This window comes from Pelodiscus sinensis, chromosome 2, assembly GCF_052426305.1.
Source record: "Pelodiscus sinensis isolate ZL-2025 chromosome 2, ASM5242630v1, whole genome shotgun sequence".
NCBI lineage: Eukaryota > Metazoa > Chordata > Testudines > Trionychidae > Pelodiscus > Pelodiscus sinensis.
The window spans coordinates 133,041,189-133,055,682 of NC_143053.1; the positions used below are offsets into that span (position 1 = coordinate 133,041,189).

The window sequence follows — 14,494 nt, forward strand, 5'->3', positions numbered from 1 at the left end:
GTGGCTATGTAAATCCCATTTAGCCAGGGCTGATGGAGGATCAGTGTTGGAATGAATGTGGTGTATTATAAATAATTTGGGGCTGTTGTGAGGTCACTAATCATGCTACCCCTAAATGTGGGAACTGTAAAACATGCCACCAGTGCTCGCAGGAGAGACATCACCATCATGGGAAGGAGTCTCTGAGGAACAAGCCTCCCCCCTTCCAGAGTTGAGTGAACCAAGCTGGGGGAAAGGGTTAAAGGGCTTGAGTCAGCCTGCTTCACACCTGCCAGGTATGAGCTGTAAGACTGGCCCAACCTGCCCCTTTCCCCCTTTGTTTTAAGGACAGACCTAAAGCAGACTCCATGAGGATTCTTTTTGCTAGTCCAGTGGAAGCTGGAATCCTTTGCCAGTCCAGGTGGTGGCTAAAGAGTTGAAATCATTAAGAGCTGAAATCACTTGTTTGGCTGGGAGCCAGACCCATTGCAGCCAGCGAAGCGGCGGCAGGTGAGGAGCAGCGACCAGTGGCATGGCGCAGAGCGGCGGCAAGCGAGGAGCAGCGACCAGCGGCGTGGCAGGTGTGGAGTGGCGGCAGGTGAGGAGCGGTGACCAGCAGCATGGCACAGCTGGTAGGAGTGGCGGCAGGCAAGGAGCAGCGGCAGGTGACCAACGGAGTGTCCAGTGGCGTGGAACAAGACAGCTGGTGGAGTGTGGCGGAGTGGCTCGTAAGGTTCTCCCTATTTATCCCCCACCCCCATTTCTATCCAGGTTGGGAGGTGAAACCCTACGGGTGAACTTTTGGACTCTGGGTGACACTGACCAGGGACAGAGACTTTTGGGGTGTCAGACTTTGGGTGATTCTTGGCTGGGGGCAGGGGGCTTAGCTCATGTTTGGGTATGAACTCTGTTTGTGGTATTTTCCCAAGTTAATGCCGTATGACTTCTCTTTATGTTTCATTAAATGTTTCTTTCCTATACTCAGACTCTGTGCTTGTGAGTGGGGAAGCATTGCCTCTCAGAGGCACCCAGGGGTGTGTGAATTTCCCAGGTTACTGGGTGGGCGCTCGAGCCAGTTCTGTGTGAGATGGACCCCGAGATATTGAACCCGGCCCTGGTTGCTGGCAGGCCTACCCGGCAGAAGGGTTACATATGTAAGGTGCTAAAGTGGCACCTCTGTCCCCTAATCATGTGCCTTAGGAAAGGGCAAGATTTTCCTTTAAGTATTTGTAGTTATTTTCTGATTTAGTGGCTAAAAAGAGTTTAAAAAAAAAAACACAAAATGCTGAAGAACAAAGTAATGTATATAATCTTACTGAAATACATTTTAAAGTTTTGATTTCACATATGCAACTTCAGATTAAATTACATTTGTCTATTTAATAATATGCTTCTTCTTCGAGTGGCCCTGTGGGTGCTCCACTCTAGGAGTCGGGTCCCATCCCAGCGCCGCGGCTCGGAGACTTTTCATAGCCGTGCTCCGCCGGCTCGCGCATGCGTGATTCACCAGGACAGCGTTCGCGCCTTTGATCAGCTCCCTGATCTCTTCTTTACTGGTGGTTTTAGATCGTTCTCTATTGTAAATAGTTAGAGTTAGTTGAAGTTTAGTGTTAGTCGTGTTCCCCTTACTTGTTCTTCTGTAAAAAAAAAAAAAAAAAAAAGTTTCTCTCAAGACTGTTTAGTGAAAAGTGCCGCAGCAAGACGCTAAGCTGGTGAAATTGACTACCCACACGGGGATTACACAGGCATTCCTTAACTGTGGTGACAATGCCTGGATCAACTGGTTTTAAAAAATGCTTAAAGTGCCGTGAAGCCATGCCAACGGCTGATGGCCATGACACTTGTATCAGGTGCCTGGGGGAAACTCATGTCCCTGACAAGTGCACCCATTGTCGAAAATTAACCTCAAGAGCCCGGAGGGAGCGGGAGATGAAGACAAGAATGTTGATGTTTGACAAGGCATTGCAGCCTGATCCGATCCCTCCTGCGACCACAAAAACCTTGGGGCATAAGAGGAGAGCGGCTTCTCTGGGATCGGCTCTCTCCAAGACAGCAAAGCCATCCCCGGCGCGCTCTCTCCCTGAGGCAACCACAACGTTGGCAGGAGCTTCCAAGGTGACCCCGGGGGGGTCTGGTAACCTTGCTGGGGCTGGTAGGAGAGAACCCCCACCGCCCAGAGGGAGATTGGCTTCAGCGCTGACATCAGGAACGATGCCGCTGCTGGCCAGCAAGTCTGCATCGGCTTCAGCGGCGCGCTCCCTGAAACTGACAGACACACTGGTGCCGCAATTGACCAGCCTCTCCGCACCAGCTTCAGCGGCATCTAATGCATCGGTGCCTATCCTGCCTGCCCTGGCGTCGGCACCGTCCCTTCCAGCACCGGTATCTGAGGCGGAACATGTTGATGCCTCAGGCGCAGCACCATCGTTAACCTCGGCACCGGGCGTCATACCGGCACCGACATCACTCCAGCAACAGCTGACTTCTCCGGCATCGCTTCACTTTCATTCGGTGCCTGGCTCCCCCATGCCTCTGGGGATGATTCGGACTTCTACACCTAGAAAATCATTGTCCAAGACCCATTATAGGGACAGGTCCCTTTCTCCAGCTGTTTCACCAGGAAGACATGATCGCTATCGTGGTTATGTGTCTCCTTCGCGGATTATGCACAGCCGGCATGACTATAGAGATGCAGTGTACTTAGACACACATCGGTCCCGTTCATGATCCAGTTCACCCTCCCGGTTTTCGAGATACGGGTCTGTTAGATGCTCTCCATGTCGCGTCTATTATATCCATCATGGTAGTGCACGTTCCTCTCGGCACTCCTCCCCATCGCGGTCTGAGCTCTATTATGACCGCTATCATGGATCATATTACGATCGTCCCCAGCGTGACTATACTCCATCAACACGCAAGGGATCTTCCTGCATCCGCCAGTCACCGACAGCAAAATACTTACCTCACCGATCACAGCCATTACACTCACCTTCTCCGACTAAGAGTCCAACGATCCAGCTAGACCAGTCCGAACCAGAAGAGGGGCAGTTGTCTGAAGCAGAAGACCCTAAGCCGGAAACTCCTCTAGCAGACTGTTCCTCGTCTTCCCCGGATGAGGCGATATGCCCAGTTGACATCTCCCCACTGGATGATCTGAAACACTTTCAGGATCTCTTCAAATGAGTGGCAGGCACGCAGGAAATACAGCTGGCGGATGTTCCTCCTGGCACCGGCATGGGCTCGTCAGCCTTGGTTTTCAGTGCTCCACCAGATGTCAGTGAGAGCGCCGTATCCTCTGCCTTCTCTTCCGAATCTGTTGACCCAGGACAACGGATCTCTCAGGCTTCCGAGACCCGAAGTTCTGCACCTCACTGTATGGATGCTTGCTGGTTCACCGACTCCGAACAATCATGTTCTCAGTGAGTCAAGCAAGTGCTGATGCATAGTCACAAACAATCCACACGAACCGCTTATGGAGCTAAGTGGTCGAAGTTCCAAGCATGGTGTACGGACAACAATGTGGACTCGCGTTTCGCAACCCTACCTTGTATATTGGAATACCTCTTGTAGCTACATGACAATGGCCTGGCACTTGCATCTCTACAAGTGCATTTGGTAGCAATCAATGCCTTCCACCACAAGGATAGCGATTTTTCCTTGTTCGCTCACCCTACTACAAAAAGATTTCTGAAGGGGCTCTCGAATCTCCATCCCCCGCGGAGGCCTCCTCCGCCCTTATGGAATTTGGATCTAGTCCTTCAAACTCTGACACGTCCCCCCTTCGAGCCCTTAGCTACAGTATCATTACACCTACTTACTATCAAACTGGTATTCCTCCTAGCCCTTACTTCGGCTCGCAGGGTGAGTGAGAGAGCAGCTTTTATGGCCTCACTGCCCTATACAGTTTTTTCAAAGGAATCGGTGACACTGAGGACCCATCCGGTGTTTATTCCAAAGGTTTCCTCTGAATTCTACAGAAACGAGCCGGTGATTTTGCCATGTTTCTTTCCAAAACCCCATACCTCAACACAAGCAGCACAGTTGCATACGTTGGATGTAAGAAGATCCTTAGCGTTTTACATTGACAGAACATGGGTTTTTAGGAAAACAGACCATTTGCTAGTATCATTAGTGCGCCATTCAAAAGGGCAACCGCTAACTTCTCAGCGTATCTCGAAACTGATAGTTTCATGTATATCCATGTGCCATCCGTTACAGGGGAAGCCTCTCCCTTCTCTTCCAAAAGCTCATTCAACTAGGGCAGTTGCTACTACTACGGCCTTCCTCAGTGGAGTGTCCTTTCGTGACATTTGCAGAGCGGCAACATGGTCTTCTAATGTGACTTTTATGAAGCACTACGCTATAGTCAATCAGTTTGCTTCAGATTTTTCTGTGGCTACAGCAGTACTGAATCGTGCCGGTAGTCTTGATTCCGGAGCCCTCTAATTCTGTTCTGTGTACTGCTCCGGAGTCAACTAGAATGGAGCACCCACGGGGCCACTCGAAGAAGAAAAGGAAGTTACTCACCCTGTGAAGTAACGATTGTTCGTCGAGATGTGCCCTGTGGGTGCTCCACAACCCGCCCTTCCTCCCCGCTCTGGGATTTTCTTCTTAATTTGTCTTTCAGATGAGCGGGTGAGAGGAACTGACGGTTGCCGGCTTGCGCGCAGCTGATCAAAGGCACGAACGCTGTCCTGGTGAACCACGCATGCGCGAGCCGGCAGAGCACGGCTATGAAAAGTCTCCGAGCCGCGGCGCCGGGACGGGACCCGACACCTAGAGTGGAGCACCCACGGGGCACATCTCGAAGAACAATTGTTACTTCACAGGGTGAGTAACTTCCTTTTGTGTGCTATTCATATGATAACATTTCCTGTACAATTTAATACTTGCTGATACAATTTAATACATCACTATTAATTAATCCCTCTGTTGGGAATTATTCTTACATTCCAAACTCATGAGAGACTTCAAATCTCTGATATTTATTGCAGGTCACTCTGCCACAAAAACATTTCCTCCTTTTGCTTCCAAATATGGCAATTCCATCTCTCCTGTCTCAAATTACCCTTTCCTGAGTTCTGCGATAGGTGGGATTCAGTTATGGGCCAGTCAGGGTTTTTTTAAACATAAAGTACTATAAATTTACTCTTCACTGTCTTGCGGAGATAGGAATAGGAATAATTATCCCTTTAAGCAGGGGAGATTCCTAGCTTTACATTGGATTACGGAATTTTCACGTAACAGAGTGACCAATTTTTGCATAGAAAGACTATTAAGGCTATTTTGAAGCTAACAGTTTTAATTTTTCTTCCCTTTTGTATAGCTGCACTCATGACAAATGAGGCATACATCTTTACAGATGGAGAAATAAGAATCCCAATAGAATTTTTAAACCCATATAAAAACTATTAAAATGTGCTTTCTTTAACATATGTAGTGCATACAGAACATATCCTGGTTTGTTGTGACATAAGTTTTATCAGCACATATTTGGAAAAATCCATATGATTTGCTTACGGTTTTGCCACTAGTGAATGACATGATCATCTCAAACTCATGCCAGTAAAACCTTCATTCCTCACAACACCAGGTATTCTAAGGGGGAAAACAGTTTGAGTTGGCAGTTTTTTTGAAGAGACATTATTAATGGCATGAGAGCAAACTATGCCACTGCATAGGAAAGATAGGAAGTATGGTAGAAGACCATCCTTGCTAAACTAGACTTTCAGTGAACTCAAAAAGGGTCCTATAAGAAGTGGAAACTACTTCAAATGACAAAGAACGAAGATAAACAAATAACCTAATATTTAGGAATGAAATTAGAAAGGCCAGGGCGCAAAATGAGATTAAACTATTTAGATAATGTAACAGACCCAGACTAGCTGGCTGTCACACTCTAATAGAGGGCAGGTATGCAGAGCACTGGATAAATAGTTTTCTATTCCTTAAATCAACTCCTAGAGTCTGCTGCCTCATAATTAAGGCAGGCAGACACCTGAGGCTAATAAACAGCTAGCCTGAAGGAGTAGGCTAATCAGACACCTGAAGCCAATTAAAGCCTGGGGTGCCGTTTTAAAAGGTTTCCCCCAAGTAAAAAGGGGGAAGGAGAAGAGGGATGGACCAAGAGGAGGAAGTGTGATTGCGGAGAAACTGAGAAGGGAAAGATTCAGTCAGGTACCAGAAAAGGCATTTGGGGAGCATTTGGAGAAGTGGCCGAAAAGGCTGCTGTCTTGGGGGTTGAGCAGTTGCCACTGCCTTCCCACATCACAGAAAACATCTAGTTCTGAGAAAACAAGATCCGGGATTATGGAGGGATTTACCTCTCCCCATTTATTAACTTTGCCAGTGTTGAAAATGTCTCTATAAGCTGTAAGCCTGACCTCTAGAAAAACACAAGAGACAGCATAGAGGGTCACAGCGAGGTTCTTCTTCAAGTGATGTCCCTGTGGATGCTCCACTACAGGTGTCGGGCTCATCCTGGCGCCGCAAACCGGAAAGTTTTCACCAGCAGTAGCCCCCTCCGGAGGACCGCACATGCACAGAGCGTCCTGCGGCGTTCGCGCCTTTTCTGCGTCGCGCGGTCCGACTCGCCAGTTCCTCCTAACCGTCCACCGCCACACATGGACTTGGAACACGCTCCTCTCCTGAGGAGAAATCATATCGTTTATTCGTTTGTTCTTTCCCAGTTAGCCCCTTCCCACATAGTGTTAGTCAGTTATTATCTTAGTTAGTTAGTTAGTAGTTAATAGTTTAAAAAAAAAATTCTCTTGCCGTTATAACCTCTGAGGGCCGCTCCGACCAGCTCCTCAAGTTCTTTCTTCCCCCGGAGACCGCCGCACTAAACATGCCCGGCTCTCCCGGCTTTAAGAAATGCGCTTCGTGCGGGGACGCCATGCCGGTCTCCGATGGCCACTCCTGCTGTATTCGCTGCCTGGGAGAGGGCCACATCCCCCAGAAATGTGGTCACTGTTCCAAGCTGACCGCGCAGATGAGGCGGGATAGAGAAATGCGCCTGAAGATGCTACTCTTCAATAAGGCACTTCAGCCCCTGTCAGTAGAAGAACAGGAAGCTCCAGCCCCGCATAAGTCCAGGGACGGAAAAAGCTCCGCTCCGTCCAGGAGCCTAAGTGCAGGAGAGACACGAGGCTCATCGGGCTGCCCTCCCACACAGGGAGTGGACAAGTTACCCAAAGCCCGTAGTACGTCGGCGCCAAGCCCCGCACTCTCAGTGCTCTCGGTCCCGCCAGGTCGCCCGGAATCGGCACCATCATTCGAGTCTCCGAGCGGCACCGCAGCCAGATACGGTGCAGTCCTCGGCACCGAGACACTCGACACCATTGCCTCATGAAGACTCTCAGACTAACCCGGCACCGAGAGTCGACCCGGCACCGAAGCCTAAGCAGGCACCGAAGACTAAACCACAACCAGTGCAGACACTGGAGACGGCATCGAGGAAGCACCCAGGTCAACCCGCCCCCATTCAAGACCTGCCCACACCAACCACCCATTGTGTGTGGCTGAACCGACACCGTCCGTTGTTTTGGCGCCAGCCCCTACGGGCCCACAACCCCACGGCTCGGGGGACGATATGGCACCACCATCCCCATCCTCTGCACTTCGGTTACCATGCCTCCCGGAGGAAGTTTCTGACTTTGCCTCGGTCGTCTCCATTCCGGGTAGTACAATCCCCAGGGCTCTCCCATCCACGGGGGTACCGACTAAGGAGCAAAGGAAGACTCACCATCCCCGTATGCCTTCCCCCAGTCCCGACAGGGCGGCTTTTTCCCCTGAGCCATCGCTCTCACCTTGCCAAAGACGGTGGGACCACCATTACCGTTATTCTCCTACGCACCGTTACTACAGATCCCCGAGGCGATCTATTACACCGCCACATTACCACCGTATATACTACTCAAGATCTCCATATCACCATTCACACCACTCACGATCCCCGCGATCTCCTCCTCGCTCCCGTTACTATCGCCATAGGAGCTTCGCTTCTTACTCTCCGCAATATTCACACCGTGACTCTCGTTATCATATGTACACCTCGCCCCATCATGATCGTTCATGTTCAGTCTCAAGACGCTCATCCTCGTCTCCAGAGCGGCAGCAATTATTCTCACCACGACCAATGACTCAGGACTCTATTCCGCCAGCTCAACGCCAACCAACGCCTCCTGGTGATGCGTCAACAGCCTCTGCCCCACATGACGATATCACTCAGTCGCCTGTAGCAGAGCAACAGCCCACGGCTTCTCCCACAGATGTCTCTTCCTTTTCCCCGGACAACGCAGTATTCAATGACGAACCCTCTCTCGTGGATGATTACAAACAATTCCATGAACTTTTTAAACGGGTAGCATATTCACAAAACCTACGTACCTCCGAGGTGCCACAGAAGCAGCATGCCCTCCTCAGAAACTTACAACAGTCCAACAAATCGAAACTAGCTCTCCCTTTCGATGCCACTATCCTTGAAGTAGCTAATGACATCTGGCAAACCCCGGCATCTGTGCCCCCTACCAATAAATGCACAGACAGGAAATACTTTATTGACGCCAAAGATGCGGAATTTCTTTTTACTCAACCCGCCCCTAATTCCATCGTCGTCGACGCAGCCCAGCAAAAGGCGAAGTCCGCGCAATTGAGAAACTCTGCTGCGGACAAGGAAGCTAAGCATCTGGACTTGCTCGGCAGGAAGGTATATTCGTCGGCAACAGCCACACTGAGGATGGCCAACTACTCTGCCCAACTTGCTAACCACGACTTCGATAATTACTCGATGTCGGTGCCTTTGATACAACATCTGCCAGACTCCAAAAGGGATGTACTGAAATCCATTGTGCAGGCGGGTTATACAGCAGCCCGTAATGCGCTCCAGATATCTCTGGATATTGCCGACTCGGCTTCCCGAACTACGGCGACATCGGTCGTCATGCGACGTGCCTCTTGGCTCCACCTTGCTTCTGTGCCAAAAGATCTACAGCCCAAGGTGGAGGACCTTCCATTTGATCGAGCCTCCCTGTTTGCCCAGAACACGGATCAAGTGTTCCATTCCGGAAAAGACTCCCGAACTACGTTAAGAACCCTCGGGATGTACACTCCGCCTTTCAGGCGCAGGAGAGCATGGCCGTATAACAGACAAAGGCCTTCTTATTATTATTATTCCACCCAACGTTTCAGGCCCTATGACTAACATAAACAAAGGCAGCGCCCCTAACGTCGCCGCCAGCAGCCTAATAAGCATCAGAATCAACAACAACCTCGGCAGCAAGTTTGACGCCCTTGTCGAGGGTCTGTGTACCATCCATCCCCCTATTGGAGTCTCCATCACGAGTAACCAAGCTTTTCCACGGCCGCCTGAACCCTTATTGCCGCCGTTGGTTCGCCATCACCACGGACCGTTGGATCAGGGAGATCGTAACCTCTGGACTCACCATTCCCTTCTCCACTCTACCTCCCACAAACCCCCCATCCCCGTCCCTTTTCAGGGACACCTCTCACGAATTTCTGTTACGTCAGGAGGTCATGCACCTACTTACCATAGGTGCGGTAGAAGTAGTTCCTTCCGAGTTCCGAGGCAGAGGCTTCTATTCCCAGTACTTCCTCACCGAGAAGAAGTCTGGCGGATGGAGACTGATCCTGGATCTTCGCGGCCTCAACCGCCACCTGCGAAGACAGAAATTCAAAATGGTTACCTTGGGCTCCATCATCCCGGCACTACACAAAGGGGATTGGTTTGTGTCCCTTGATCTACAGGACGCATACTTCCATATTGCCGTCCATCCAGCTCACAAGAGATTTCTACGCTTTACCGTGGGCAACGATCATTACCAATACGCGGTGCTCCCCTTTGGCCTATCTGCAGCCCCAAGAGTGTTTTCGAAGACCCTGGCAGTCGTAGCCGGCATCACCATCTTTCCCTACCTCGACAACTGCCTCCTCACAGCCCCCTCGATGGAAGAGGCCGAGACCGCAGTTACCACTACAAGAGGTATCTTCGAGACTCTTGGACTAATCATCAATTTACCAAAATCTTCTCTAGTCCCGGCCCAGTCCATCGTTTTCATTGGAGCCAGACTAGATTCTACAACCGCTATGGCGTACCTACCCATAGACAGAGCCCACGCCATCCGAGACCTATCGAGTGTCCTGCTTACTGCCCCAGCAGTCTCATACCTCACCTGCCTGAAACTGTTAGGCCACATGGCCTCCACTACGTATGTCATAGCCCACGCTTGCCTTCGCATGCGGTGCCTGCAACATTGGCTTCTCGCAACCTACAGACCCGGTATTACCAATATCAACAGGCTCACACCTGTCCCTGCCCGCGTCAAGGACTCGCTTGCATGGTGGCTCCACCCTGCCAATACTCTTGCTGGTGTCCCCTTCCGGGCTCAACCCCCATCGATCCAGCTTACCACGGATGCGTCCCTTGTAGGCTGGGGAGCACATATACTACAACACCGGGTTCAAGGCTTGTGGTCCCACCAGGAATCCCTACTCCATATAAACTTCCTGGAGCTCAGAGCAGTTTTCAACGCTTGCCGCCACTTCGTCCACCAGATCCAGGGAACCACACTACAGGTCCTTACAGACAACATATGCACTGTATACTACATCAATCGACAGGGCGGAGCCAGATCCAGGACCTTGTGTGCGGAATCAGTGTGCCTTTGGAACTGGGCGATTCGCCACAGTGTCACTCTCACAGCCTCCTATCTCCCCGGCAAGGTCAATACAATTGCAGATGCACTCAGCAGATCCTTCCAATCTGTTTCAGTTATGGGGCTACCCAGAAATCGACCTCTTTGCCACTCGTGACAACAAGAAATGTCGCGCTTACTGCTCAAGAGCGGGCATAGGCGACCAATCTTTGGGTGGGTGACTGCTTCATACTCACCTGTAGTGGAGCACCCATGGGGACATCACTCGAAGAAGAAGAAATTGTTACTCACCTTGTGCAGTAACATCTGTTCTTCGAGATGTGTGTCCCCGTGGGTGCTCCACGACCCGCCCTCCTCCCTGCTTCGGAGCTCTGTCTTTCTCTGTTTCAGATGTTCCGGCTAGGAGGATTTGGCGAGTCGGACCGCGCGACGCAGAAAAGGCGCAAACGCCACGGGATGCTCTGCGCATGCGCTGTCCTCTGGAGGGGGCTACTGCTGACGAAAACTTTCCAGTTTGCGGTGCCGGGACGAGCCCGACACCTGTACTGGAGCACCCACAGAGACACACATCTGGAAGAACAGATGTTACTGCACAAGGTGAGTAACAATTTCCTGTAAGGCATATAACCACTGTCTAAGGAGTGCAGGACCTATGGGGCACAGCCAGAACTTTGCCATAATACATACAAGAAGACATTGTACAAATAAATTAGAATCAAGAGAAAAACCAGTGATGGAAGGCCTGTTACTCAATGAATGGGAAAAACTAACAGAAAATGGAAAATATGTCAAGTGAGTTTTTGTTTCAATTCTCACCAAAAAATCGAATAGTGATTGGACAGCTAACATATTTAAATGTCAGTGAAAATGAGGTAGGATCAGAGGCTAAAATATGGAAAGAATAAGTTTAAAATTACATAGAAAATTAGATTCCTTTGTTACCAGGGCTTGATGAAATACGTCAAGAAGCTGACAGAGGAGCTATCCGAGCCATTAGCAGCTATCTTCAAAAAGTCATGTAAAGCAGGAGAAACTCTAGGGGACTGAGAAATTGACCATATTTGTCCATCTGTAGAAAGGTGAATAAAGAACAACTTGGGGAATTACAAGTCAGTCAGCTTAACTTCAGTAACCAGAAAGATAATGAAGCAAATAATTAAGATATTAATTTTCAAATATCTAGACATTAATGTGATAAGTAATAGCATGGATTTGCCAAGAACAAATCATATCAAACCCACCTAATAGTTTTATTTGACTAGTCTTGTAAATAGTGGGTGGTGGCTTCTTGCATTACCTTCTCCTAAACAAACTAGGGAAATACAACTTAGGTGGTTGGAAAACCATTCCCAGAACTATCAGTGGTTCACAGTCAAGTTGAAAGGACATACTGAATGAGGGATCAGTTCTGTGTCCAGTTCCATTCAGTATTGTCATCAGTGATTTAGATACTGGCAAAACGAGTACACTTATGTAGTTTGTAGACAATACCAACCTGTGTGGGATTGCAAGTGTTTTGGAGGATAGAATTAAAATTCAAAATGACCTGGAGAAATGGAATAAAGTAAATGGGATGAAATTCATTAGGAACAAATGCAAAAGTACTCCACTTTAGGAAGGAACAATCATTTTCAAACATACAAAATGGGTAATGACAACCTGGGAAGAAATAATGTGGAAAAGGGTCTGGGAGTGCTAGGGGATCACAGACTTAATATGAGTGAAGAGTGTAACACTGTTGCACAAATAGCAAACATTCTGGAGAGTTATGAACAAGAGAAGAGAAGTAATTCTTCCGCTTAGCACTGATTAGAACTCAGCTGGAATATTGTGTCTAGTTTTGGGTGCCACATTTCAGGAAAAAATTGGACAACTTTGAGAAAATCCTCAGAAGAGCAACAGAAAGTCATAAAGGTCTAGAAAACATGACATATGAGGGATGATCGAAAAATGGGGTTTGTTAGTCTGGAGAAAAAACTAAGGGGAGACACAATTTTCAAGTATATGGAAGACTTGTTACAAAGAGGAACATTAGGAAAAACTTTCTGTCAGGGTTAAGCACTAGAATAAGTTGCCTAGGGAGAGTATAGAATCTCCCTCATTGGAAAATTTTTAAGAGCGGGTTAGGCAAATGTCTTTCAGAGATGGTCTTGATCAGCGGTGGACAATAATTTTTGTCTGGGGCCACTTCAAAAAATTTTGAAGTCGCATCGGGCCAGGCCAGAAGGGGAGGAGCCAGAATGCTTCTGGGCTTTTTCACCCCCAGACCATAATTGATCTGGGGGTGGGGAAGCTCCTTTGCCCCCCCTTCCTACTAGGGACCCATGCCCCTGGCAGAGTAGGAAGAAGTTTCATACACTCCCCCGCCTCCAGGCCCTGCTTGTCCTGGGGACAAAGGGAGTGCGCGAAGCTTCCTCCTGCCCTACCCCCACCCTGTGAGGAGCATGTGGCACTTCAAACTTCCATGTGCTGCTTGCAGGGTGGGAAGAGATGTCACATGCTCCCTTGCCCCCAAGTCCTGATTGGCCTGGGGTCAGGGGAGCTGTGCAAAGTTTCCCTAACCCTGCTCCCACTTTGAAGTGTCATGCACTCCTCACAGGGTGTGGGGGGCGGGGGGAGAGGGGAGGAAACTTCACACCTGCGTGCTGTTCACAGGGTGGGAGGAAACTTTGCACGCTCCCCTGCCCCCAGGCCCTAATTGGCCTGGGGGGCGGGGGAGTGGCAGGGCCTCTGTGGGCTGGATCAACCCACTTGGCGGGCTGCATCTGGCCCACGGAGGCCCCTGGTCTAGATAATACTTAATCCTGCCTTGAGTGCAAGGGACTAGACTAGAAGACCTCCCAAGGCCCATTTCAGTCCTGCACTTCTATGATGGTACATCTGCCTATACCCATGTACTTAGAAATGTGCATACTGTTGGTTAATAGCATTCTCTTCAGTAGGTACTTCCATATTTGAAGTTTATTTTTATCTGAGTTTTTCTCCTTTCCTTTTATTCCCTTTTTTTGTGTGTGTCTGGATTGTTCATGACATGAAAGGAAAAGCAGTCAGTGAATTGAATACATTAATTAAAAATGCAGCTGCTGCTCGAATAGGAGAGACCCTGGGGAGGGAATTTGTGTGTGAGATATAGAGCCATTTGTTGGAGTACTAAAGACCTTAATCCTGCCCGTACTACCAGGAGCTCCACCAGATTCTGGGGGGATGGGGAAGCCCTGTCTCCACGCGTCCTCATGGAGTTGGGGTTGGAGACACCCATGGTCACCCAGCCGGAGAGCTGCAGGAGGAGGAGGAGGACACAGGCAGAGTTGTCACCCTCAGCCTGGAGCCAGTCTCCTAGGCCAAGGACGCCTCCCAGGCATCATCTGACGGCGGGGGGGGGGGAACATCAGGTGAGTGCTGTGAGGTTGGCACACACACATGGTAGGGGAGGCAGGTGCACAGGGGATGGGGCACAATCGTCGCTCATCCTGGATAGTGTACAGTTGGCTGTGCATGTTCAAACACGTGCAGCGGCAGAGTGTGACACAGTCTCAGGAGCCAGTCCTGGAGCGCACACAGGCTGCTGCTCACTGCCTGGGCAGAGACCACACACACATCCAACCCCTGGGAAGGCTGTCCTCCCCACTCCAGGCATTGCTGGAAACAAGGGCGCATGCGTGACCCCACACAGACCGACGAGTGTCGCACATAGCACATGGCCATGTGTGCACGCACAAGGTACCACCCGCTACCGCAGATAGCGCTGCCAGGTGCAGGTGGGGGAAGGGGCAGGGCAGGGCGGGCCAGGCCCCTTTCACATACCTGGGAACCCACTGTAGCCAGACACTTCCCTGTCCTGC

General features: G+C 49.9%; 2 protein-coding genes across 3 annotated transcripts in view; both read left to right on the forward strand.

The window, feature by feature from the left end:
• Positions 1 to 14,494, forward strand: part of RETREG1 (reticulophagy regulator 1) — a 138,697-nt gene that overhangs the window by 52,885 nt on the left and 71,318 nt on the right. The gene's annotated exons all lie outside the window — the stretch shown is intronic.
• On the forward strand, positions 356 to 13,827 carry LOC149525338 (uncharacterized). Its single transcript, XM_089776429.1, has 2 exons — positions 356 to 707; positions 4,607 to 13,827. Exon 2 carries the CDS (start codon positions 7,571 to 7,573, stop codon positions 9,179 to 9,181), a length of 1,611 nt encoding a protein of 536 aa, XP_089632555.1. The 5' UTR covers positions 356 to 707; positions 4,607 to 7,570; the 3' UTR covers positions 9,182 to 13,827.

Excerpts from the sequence above, each read along its gene's own strand:
- LOC149525338 (XM_089776429.1), top strand. The coding sequence starts at position 7,571 with ATGGCACCACCATCCCCATCCTCTGCACTTCGGTTACCATGCCTCCCG.